Genomic DNA, 10,860 nt, shown 5'->3' with positions numbered 1-10,860 from the left:
TCTCCAAAGGATGAAGACCATTGATGCCGTTCAGTGAGAAACAAGTGCCCTCAGAGCAGGTTTTATGTGGCAGATGCTGTTTGCTCTCATTGAGAATCAGACAGTTAGCATCTGACTCATTTTAGTTCTTGATTTCTAATGCTGAGTTGCCATAGGATTCTGTGATCATCTGGCAAACTTGGAAATCCCTCCCATGTTTTGGCAGACTTGTAGAAAAGGTGGCCTTATTAGTCTAGTAGAGAGAACGTTAAGGATGCTGTGAAGTTTATGTTAGTCTGATAAGTGACAAAACCTTGGTGGCATTCAGTATCGGTGCTTTTTCAGAAAACTCCGTGTCCACGCAAGTACTAACTTAAAGAACTAGAATCCTCCTACATTCTTAAAAGGCCTACTGTGACAGCACCCACTTCTCACTTTTCTCCCTTCTTACTCTCGCTTATTGTTTACTTATGGAAGTTTGCACCTGAGGTGTGGGTTTCAGTGTAGAGGCAACGTCTATGCTATGAAACAGTGGGAGCTAATTGATTGATTCAGGGATGACACTTGCAGTTCTTGGGTCAGTAAGTATCATCCTCTAACCTACGGAGTTAAATGCAATAGAAGAACAACTCTGCACATGCTGTTAAACTCTTTTGCCCTCATTTCAAAGCCCAGCTCATTCTCTTATCTTGTTGAGAAGCAGTGTGGTGTGACTGGGCTAAGGAAGAAAAAGAAAAGCCTGTTGTCACTTGAGACTGCCTTAGAAATGTTACCCGGTCAGGGTTGGGTGTTTCCTGTCCTTTGGAAGAAAACAGGCCTAAACAGTACCTTCCTCATCCTGTAGCTATGAGGAAGGCACCATGATCGAGGTTAGAGATGCTTACTTTGCTGATTTTTTAGTGTAAATTAAACTAACTTTAGATACATAATGAAGTGATACAAATGAAAAGATGCTGTATTTTTAAGGGACCTGTTTCACATAAACTTTGTTTCTTAACAAATGTGAAAAACCTAAAGAATGAAATTGGAAAGTCAATGAGAGAAACAGCTGTAAAATCAGAGACCTATATTGAAATTTTGTGCCTGCTTTCTGGGTTTTGTGTACATTATTTACTTTCTTTAAGCCTCAATTTCGTATGTAAAATGGGGAAATTAATATTTATCTCCTAGAATTATTCCATAGGTCGAATAAAGGCTTTAAAGCCTTTAGCACAGTGTCTGGTCCAGAGTAGCTGCTTAATCAGTGGCGGTTGTATTTATAGTAATAACTTAATATTCTTGAACACTTTACCAGGCCAAAAAAAGGAAAGAAAGAGGAGGACATGGGGAATACAAAGGAGGGTAATAATAAAATTAAATGATTATATGTATATAATACAGATCACATTAGGCAGGGGTGTCATGAGGATTAGTGTGATAGTGACCTTGTTGCTAAGTGCAAAAGCAAAACAATGACATAAAAACAAGTAGGCTAGGCACTGAGTGGAGGAGAGAGATGGAGGCAGACACTGCAGGAAAAAAAGCTGATTAAAAAGGGGCCTTTGATTCCACAGGCACAAAAATCCACAGCCAGGAATTTGCTGCCACCTCTGAGTCAGGCAGGGGGTGGGGGTGGGGTGCACAATCCCATTAGTACAGAATGCCCAGTGGATTTAGTCTGAGAGTCACATTTCTTATTTGGACCAGTGTAGACAGAAGCAAACCCAGCTCACTTGTTTCCTGGGACATTTGAGTTAGGGGATGGCTTTCGCAGAGCACTCATCGCTGACCCCTCACCGCCGGGACCTCTGTAGCCGCTCTATCTGGCTAGCAAGGAAGATTCGTTCAGATCTGACTGCTCTTATGGAATCTTATGTAAGTTGCCTATTTTGCTGTTGTCTGTTTTCACTTCATCTCCTCTGATGGATCCCGTTACCACCATGTCTGTCCCAGCCCCCATTGCCAATCGTGAAGGCCCTCCTCATATAGTCATTCATAGATTGGGCCCGTCATTTGACATGGTTCTTCATGGTTCCTTCCCTTAAGGAAACTCCTGTGACCTTATTTTCTTCTCTAGGCTATTTAGGAGACATGCTCTTTGAATAAGAAAATATACATGGGGTTCTGGGTAGGATTGGCTGTATGTCTTGGAGGCTGTTCCTAATTTGATCGCCTACAGTCTGAATTCTACCAGAATAGATTAGCTGTGGGCCCTCTAAGTATGGGTTCTTCGTATACATCGTTCTGAATTTTTGCACTGTGTAAAGAGTGAGGTGTATAGGATTGAGAGAAGAGCAGCACAGATCCAAAGAATTTCTCCTAGCCACCCACTTTTTCATAATTTATACCAAGTCTCCCTGTGTCTAAATAGAATAGTCACCTACACTGTCAAAAGGATCCCCTAGAAAATTCACTGGGAGTTCCAGACTGGTTTTCTGATAGAAGGAGATCCCCCATCGGTGTCCATCTAAGGCCTATAGGAACACTGAAGGCCCTGTGAGAGTTCTGAATATAGATTCGTACAGCCTCACCAGTTAGAAATCAGACTCTTTGAGATACCAAAGAGTCTGATTTTTTTTTTTTTTAAACGAATTCCCACTGAATTCTCTTAAAGGATTGTCCTCACCATTGAGAGTGGACAATGGAAGAGACGGGGTTAAAAGAATTCTGCAGTGGGTTAATTCTAGGGCTTCATAGATGTACCCAGTGTTTTTAAGTATGTTTAAATTACTTAAATCTCCAATATGATTTAAAATACTTCAGTTTCCAGGAGGCAGTTTGAAGTGGGAAGGAAGCATTCTAGACCAGTGGTTTTCAACCTTTAGAACCCAATGAAAACTGCAGATTCTCCCACAAAAACTGAACAGGTAGTCAAAACAGTATGTATAATTTCAGAGACAATAAGGTCTTCCTAAAGTCCCATCATTGGATCTCAAATAAAGAGTTCCTTTTGTAGATTTGTTATTTTCTTTACAATCTGGATCCTTTTTGACCAGGAAGATGAAAAAGATTTTACATGAGATTTAGGGATGAAATAAAAATGTTGGGATAATTACAGAAGATCTGATGTTTTTATGTATCCTTGGCCAGATGAAACATCAGGGCCTGAACGAGAACATAAACCTGGACTCTGTGGATGGTGTGCCAGTGGCAAGCACTGATCGATGGAGTGAGCTGACTGAGGCAGAACGACTCCAAGACAACCTCCAAGCTTATCGTGCCTTCCATGTTATGTTGGCCAGGCTTTTAGAAGACCAACAGGTACATTTTACTCCAGCTGAAGGGGACTTCCATCAAGCAATACATACCCTTCTACTCCAAGTTGCTGCCTTTGCTTACCAACTGGAGGAATTAATGATGCTCCTGGAACACAAGATCCCCCCCAATGAGGCTGATGGGATGCCTACCGTTGTTGGAGATGGTGGTCTCTTTGAGAAGAAGCTGTGGGGCCTGAAGGTGTTGCGAGAGCTTTCACAGTGGACGGTTAGATCCATTCGTGACCTTCGAGTCATTTCTTCTCATCAGACTGGGATTCCAGCACACGGGAGCCATTATATTACTAATGACAAGAAAATATAGCAGTTTTCCCTCTTCTCTCCCCCTTCCTTTTCTAGTGGAATATACACAGTTCCCTGAGGCCTCACTTTCCCATTCTTAAGTTTTGAAAGTTTTCTAACCTTTTAAGACCACAGGCATTTTCATCAAGTATGGTTGGAGACATGGACAAATGGGCATAAGGTTTATTGTGGAGAGAGAGAGAGAGAGAGAGAGAGAGAGAGAGAGTGTGTGTGTGTGTGTGTGTGTGTGTGTGTGTGTGTGTGTGTGTGTGTGTTTTGGACCATAAGGGAGTGGGGACAAGGGCAACATCCTTCCACTTTAGTGCTCTAACCTTTTCTACCCGCTAAGTTAACCTTACAAGTATTTAACAGTCTCACAGGATAAATGTATGTTTAACTTTAGTCCTAGATGACTTTTCTGAGAAGACTGAAACAGTGAATGAAAAATCATGGACTCTACTAGCCAATTCAAACTCACAGATAATAAAAATAGTAACTAACGTTTATGGAGTATGTACTGTATTGTAGCAGTACGCCAGGGGCTCTGTGTGTAATTTCCACAACTCTGTTGAGGGAGGTAGTGTTCTCCCCTCTTGGCAGATGAGAAAACAGGGTCACAGAAATTACAACTTGTTCAAGGTTACCCACCTAGCAAATGGCACGCTTCAGTTTGAACTCAGATCTTTCTCACTCTAAAGCCTATGTGCCCTTCACTGTAGAGGCCTAATTATGAACTTCTTTCACTGCACCTCTGTGTCACAGAGGGTTGGAAAATTGACCCATGTAGTCTATCCCTAGCACTGGAAAAACAATCCCCATTATGTGTCCTGATATGTTACTAGAACAAAATTTGCATGAAGGGCAGTATTTGTTGCCCATGCCTAGCTAAGAAGAGAGCACTGGAGATGTTAAGATTCGGTTTGGGGAAAAGATTAGGCCCACCAGACTTGTGAAATTAGGAAGCTCCAGGCTGCTTTAGAGTGCCCACAAATGTTTTTGAGTTTTGGATTGGGCACAACTCGTACTAGGTTACCTCACATTTATTGTAATCAGCAATGTGGTGACATAGGCACTGTAAGCCAAGCATTCATGCACAATGGTTGGAATACTACTCAGGTTAAAATGTCACAAAACTCCTTTTACCACACATTCTCTGGACTTAGTCATGAGGAGAGGGTGAGGCCCACTCTGTTCCAAGTGGGAATGCCAGCGATACTGAAGCAATATACAGCCAAGCCTCCATGCTTCACAAGAAAGGGGCAGGGCATTGTGTTCAATGTTCTTGAGAGAAACACTGTATGAAAGACCCCAACTAGTAATTGTGGGCGTTAATGGAAAAGGTCATTTGCGGTCAGGCGTACGAACCAGTGCTGCAGTGTAAACCCAGAAGTTCTCAGGTGTGACGTTATTTTATGCTACCAGTTAAAGTCACCATCGTGGATAGGGGACCCAAATCAATTTAGTTTACTTACTGTGCTCTTAAGTGAACCATGAGTCAGAGAGGGCTAACCGCATAAGTTGCATGAGATTGGGATGGGGTGACTTAGCTTTCAACTTTTTCCCACAAGGGTTTGTGTCCACAACTCCACGAGGTCAGTGTTATGAGGACTCTGGGAGAGGCACTGTGGCGATACAGGGCAAGGAAGGCCCTGCTCTGCAATATACATCTGTGGAAATGGCCTTGTATGTGTAGAAGACATCGGTTCTGGTTGGAATTGTGAGGCATGAGGTTAGGGTTAGGGAGTTCTAGGGAGGAGCTCAACGAGGGCCAGAAATCATTTTCTGGAGGAGGGAGGAGTTTGGTTGTATCTCAGAGGGTGGCTGGGTACCAAATAAAGAGAAATCATGAGAAGAGGAAGAGTTGGCTGGTTAGAAGAAAGTGAGGCAGTAATAAACATTTGGGTTCAGCTGCCACTCGAGGTTAATGTTTGGTTTTATTTCATTTGTAATTTTGGTGTATAGGTAGATACTGTCTCAGTAAAAGCATAGAGGCTTACTTCATTTAAGCTTTCTCTGATTTGAACTTTTTCTTCTGCTTAAGAGCAGTATTTCTAATGGATAAAGTACCTGTTTATTAATGTGAAGCTCGTAGATTTACCTATGAAGTATTTTAGGCGCTTTCTGTTTAATGGATAAAGATGGGAATACAGTTTCTTACTGGGGAGTAACTGAACACAAACCTGAATCTGAAAGAAGTGGCTCCCAAGTGTTTTGTTTTTATATTCAGCAGATGAGGTAGAGCAGACGTTGGCAGAAGTTTTGGAAATCAAGGAAGCATGACTTAAGCTTTGTTGAGTTACATGTGTAGAAATATTTATCTGTAAGAGGCACATTTGAAGTGGCAGAGGGTCCAGGAAAGGTACAAGTACTAACTACTGAATAGGAGAAAAATAGGAAGCCGTGTGAGTCTTGATTAGTAAGCAGCCAAGTCCCCCTGAGTGTACGCCCAACATTGTGATAAGAGTTCTGTATCAGTTTCTTCAAAAAAAACTTGCCTCAAAAGAATTATGGGGAGGGGCGCCTGGGTGGCTCAGTTGGTTGAGCGATCGACTTCGGCTCAGGTCATGATCTCACAGTTTGTGAGTTCGAGCCTTGCGTCGGGCTCTGTGCTGACAGCTCGGAGCCTGGAGCTGGCTTCGGATTCTCTGTCTCCCCTCTCTCTGCCCCTTCCCTGCTCATGCTCTGTCTCTTCTCTCTCTCTCTCTCTCTCTCAATAATAAATAAATGTTAAAAAAAAATTTTTGTTTTTTAAAAAGAAAGAAGTATGGGGAAAATCCCTAGAAAAATGTAGACAGAATAAGGGAGAAATGAGCACTCAGCTCTAATAACAAAGTCGCAAAAGTGTGGATCTGAACGTGTCAACTGTGCATCTTGCTTCTCTGAAATGGACGCAACATTGAAGAAGGGACTGACAACAGGCCGTGTTCCAGGGGTGTGTCTCAAAATACAGATAGGAATGATGGCAACACTGTGGAAGTATGGTTTTTTTTAAGAGTCCAGAACCCAAAAGAGATTTTTGGCCTTTAGGTTTTAGTTCCCTTGTTTCTTAGATCTATATATGGATAGGATCTCTAGGGAATCATATTTTTATAGACATATAAACTATCTATAGTTATATAATATGCAACTATAAGATTTATATAAAATGTATAATGTAATTATATATATATGTAAAGGCATTTGTGTGTGTGTGTGTGTGTATATATATATATATATATATATATAATTTTTTTTTTTTTTAAGCATGAGTTTAGTTCCTAACCCCTAACTCATATTTTGTAAAGAGGAGTCCTTCTATCCCACAGCCTCTAGAAAAGTCCTTTGTTAGGAGAGAGATTCTGTTTTTCTGAATCGGTAAGGAATTACATGTATGAGAACTGGTAAACTTTGCATTGGTTTAAGAAGGTGATTTGGAAAACACTTGCAAATTGGCACAAACTCACAGGCCAACCATCAAATAAAATTAGCTTTGAAATGATCAGGTTTGAGGGAAGTGAAGGTTTTAATAAAGTCATCGCCTTGGTATTGCTGTTTTTTCAGGCTCATGTGGATTAAAGCCCAGTGGATGACTCATTCTTGTGACCACTGGTCAAACAGGCAGAGGACAAGTAAATGTTTCAGGGAGACCTACATAGTTCCAAAGTGGTTTAGAATGACTATGAATCCTCAGCTCTTCATAAAGTGGCTGAACACCTACTCTCTTAATACTAAGGAGTAACACAGAAATGCAGGAAGCAAAGGGGCTTCCACCAGGGCGATAAAGTGATTGGTGAAGAGGAAAAATAAGTCCAATTTGGGTATCAACTTCGGTCGATTTATGGTATGTGCACGAGTGTTAGTTACTAGGCAGTGTTTAGGCCAGGGCATTTAAGAAGAATGGTGTGGCCTCCTGCCTCAGCCCACCCAAGAACAAACCTCCGGATGTCGGGGACACTGAAAAAGTGAAAGGGGTAAAACTGTCGTCTTTCCACTCAGAAGCTTCTGTAGAGCCCTGAAGTCTACAGATAAACACAGTAAAAAATACAATTTGATCTTTTGATGAAATGTGCGGGGTGTGCAGTAACATCCATGTGCATGTGATTCTCCTGTTACTTGGATCCATCTATTTTTGGCAGATAGAAAGTAAAAGATGCAAGAGCGGCTAACAATAAAGATCTCGCCTCAGCAGGACCACGAGTCGCTTCTTTTATTTCTGTATCTTTGGATGAGCAAGAGGAATTTCAAGTGGTTTCAACATTGGATGAAATTTAATCCTCCCAGCAAGGGCCAGGCTCCGTCGAGCGTGCCGGGTAAATCTCCGTGATGCCAGGCCACCGGGAAAAACTCCCGAGGCCAGTCAGCCTAGAAAAGGCAGATTGCCCCACACCTATCAGCTAGCCTGCAGACGGGGAAGATTTCCTTTCGAATGGTTTAATTTCAACTCTGAACCCCAGTCAAAACCTTTGAAGGACAGAGAAGAACCCTGATTGGCCCGTTTCTAGTCCAGTTTGAAGGTAGACACTTAAGCTGGGAAAAATCGCATAGGGCAGAATATGAGACTTAACTAAGAGATGCTGCATTTTTATCTACATGTTCAAGGCAGTGTGAATACTGCCTCATTTACTCGTGCCAGGCAGTTAATCCTCTGAGATCTCACAAATGAAGGAAATGAGAATGAGCACTAACTTGCCCAGGTCCCTCCCCTAGTACCTGACCGGTGTGGAGTTTTAGTTCTGGCTCCAAGACTCACTCTATCACTGCCATGGCCACCTAAAAATCGAGGCCATTTTATGTTGAAATCCTCCTCCATCTCTGGATTTCAGATAAAGCCAGCACAAACCTGTGCCAAACCCTGGTAAGTTTCCAAACTTTGAGACAAGTCACTTTTTCTGAGTTTTCTCATTTAAGAAATGGAAGTGGCCACTAACTTCACAGCTTGGTAAATGGTTTAGACAAATGAGTGTCTGCAAGTACTTGTGAATGACATACACACATCAAGTATATTTCATGTGTCACATAGCTTGGGTTCGTGTGAGACCTTCAGCTGAGGAGAGAGGTCTGTTAAGCATCTCAGAGAGACACCAGTTGTTCCCCAGGATCCCATCTGGTCACAGCCTACATGTCCCCCTGTTGTGCCTGTGAGCCTTTGGCCAGTAGAGGCTGACCCGGCAGCCAGGAATCCCGCACCTACCTCCCTGAGAGCCCAGACTGGCTGTTCTCCACACCCAGAAGGTGGCTTTCAGAGGAGACGGGGTCAGGCAAGCTCCGGAGCAGCCTGGCAGACACTGCCCAGGATGCGTTAAAGCATCCATTTAGACAGTCACCTGCTACATGCCAGCACCTCCTCTTGACACGGAAAGGAACTCAAAACTTCTCCACCGGACAGCACCACGGGGCCAGAGGTTCAGTAACGTGCCCCGGTGTCGCAGGAGGAAAGCAGAAGAATTAGAGCTACGGCCGAGGGGGGAATTTCCCACCGCCCCGTCATGCTTCTGCACCAGACCAACCTCATCTTGGGAGGCATCTGGTGCCTCTGCGTCCTTCTCTTGCATCCAGCACTCTGGCAACCCTTCCTCTCACAAGCCTTCGGAAACTCTGGGAACAGTAACTCCTAGCCCAGACTTCTCTTGTGACCCTATATGCCATCCCTCCCCTGACAAGGAAAGTGGGACCCAGTCTGAGGTAGTGGTTAAATATGTTATTCCTTGCAGGATGAGCGTCGTCTGAACAAGGGACCCAGGGAGGCTTTTTCAAAATAAATTCCCAGGGCACCTGGGTGGCTCCGTCAGTTAAGCATCTGACTCTTGGTTTCGTCTCATGTTGTGATCTCACGGTTTGTGAGTCTGAGCCCTGCATCAGGCTCTATGCTGACAGCTCGGAGTCTGGAGCCTGCTTCGGACCGGCCCCTCCCCTGCTTGCTCTCTTTCTCTCTCTCAAATAAAAATACACTTTTTTTAAGAGTTTTTTAAATAAATACATTTCTGAGGCAGATGTCTTTAGGTCAGACCAACCTGATGCCACACCACTAGGTAAAAGGTTTAAGATGACTTCCTCTTCTCTTGCTTAATTATCCCTGGCTCCTTATCCCCAAAGCTTGGGGTGGGGAGAGAGTTGGAAGTTACACAGACAACTCAGTAGGTCGCTAAAAAAATTACCAACCTGGTTCTAAGCTCCAAAGCTCAGTCTTCCAGCAGTTTCCTGTCCCATTCCCACGAAATGCTTATTGATGCCTACTTTGGACCAGTAATAAGGATACAGAAAGAAATGTTAGTGGTAGTAGCAGACATTTATTCAGTATTTATTTACTCTGCCAGTCATCATTCTAACTGCTTTACGTGCATTAACTCATTTATCCCTCACAAAAAGTCTTTGAGCCGGCCACCCCAAAATGTGCCGCTTTGGCATACTGGTTATTTTAAAGTCACTTAAACAGCCTGTGCAAGGACATTCTGACCCTCTTTTGTCTCCAGAAAGCAGAAAATAAATCTGGGAAAGGAAGGACTCTCCCTGTACCAGGAGAGAGATATATGCTCATCACCAGAGAGAAGGAATTGAGGGCTGAGAAGTCTGTATACACAAACCATGTTCCTTCTTCACTAATTTACTACCCCAAGCCCAAACCCCTTGATCTTGTCAATTCTTCACAAGTTTGTCTAAAAGGTATAAAAGCTGCCTGCTCTGGTCACTTCTTTGAGTCTCATATTTTTATATGCGTATGTACGAAATTAAGTTTGTCTTTCTCCCGTGAATCCGTCTTTTGTCAATTATTAGACCAGCCAACGAATCTAGAGGGAAGAAGTTTTCTTCCCCTACAGTACAAAGATTTTTATTTTACAACCACAGGAACAGGCACAGACAGCAGATGGTTCCCTGCCTTGCAGACACTCATGATGTCCTAAGAAAGCAGGCAGACAGCCAATGGGCACAGAAGTCAAGGTGTGGTTAGTAGCACCCTGAGTAGAAAAGAAGAGCTGTAGGAGCCCCAAGGAAGGAAGGAATGTAGAGAACTGCTCCAAAAATGGTGTTTTGGGAGCTAGGCTTTGAAAAATGACTAGGATTTTGGCCTCAGGAAAAAGTAAGGAGAAGTAGGTAAGAACATTCTGGAGAGAAGGGAGAAGCACTAGTCAAGGCTTGGCTGCCGGAAGGTATGTAGCATGCTTGGAAATGTTTACCAGGACTGAGCTCAGGGTTCTCCAAGAACCACAGTAGGAGATGAGACTGGATGAATGAGGTGCTGGCACCTTCAGGAGAGATTCTCTGGAAGGTTCTTCAAGAGGGATGGTGCTAGCATCTACCCTTTGTTTTAGAAAAACAATTCAGAGGGCTCTGTGAGAGCTGTCCTGGGTGTGGAAGTGGCCTGGGGCAG

The 10,860-nt window shown here is 43.3% G+C and overlaps 1 protein-coding gene across 1 annotated transcript; it reads left to right on the top strand.

Moving 5' to 3' along the window:
- The first annotated feature begins 118 nt into the window (after positions 1-118).
- On the top strand, positions 119-7,685 carry CNTF (ciliary neurotrophic factor). Its single transcript, XM_025929104.2, has 2 exons — positions 119-1,833; positions 3,049-7,685. Exons 1-2 carry the CDS (start codon positions 1,720-1,722, stop codon positions 3,535-3,537), a joined length of 603 nt encoding a protein of 200 aa, XP_025784889.1. The 5' UTR covers positions 119-1,719; the 3' UTR covers positions 3,538-7,685.
- The last annotated feature ends 3,175 nt before the right edge of the window (positions 7,686-10,860 follow it).

The sequence above is a fragment of the Puma concolor genome, chromosome D1 (genome assembly GCF_028749965.1).
Source record: "Puma concolor isolate L17-30 chromosome D1, mPumCon1.1.hap2, whole genome shotgun sequence".
In the NCBI taxonomy this organism is placed as follows: domain Eukaryota; kingdom Metazoa; phylum Chordata; class Mammalia; order Carnivora; family Felidae; genus Puma; species Puma concolor.
The sequence above is the reverse complement of the archived record's forward strand: the minus strand, read 5'-3'. Positions and strand labels throughout refer to the sequence as shown.

What these genes read in the sequence shown, in the direction of transcription:
- CNTF (XM_025929104.2), top strand. Translation starts at nt 1,720, where the DNA reads ATGGCTTTCGCAGAGCACTCATCGCTGACCCCTCACCGCCGGGACCTC. An exon ending in CTGCTCTTATGGAATCTTAT is followed by an intron (nt 1,834 to 3,048) that starts GTAAGTTGCCTA and finishes ATCCTTGGCCAG; the next exon opens with ATGAAACATCAGGGCCTGAA.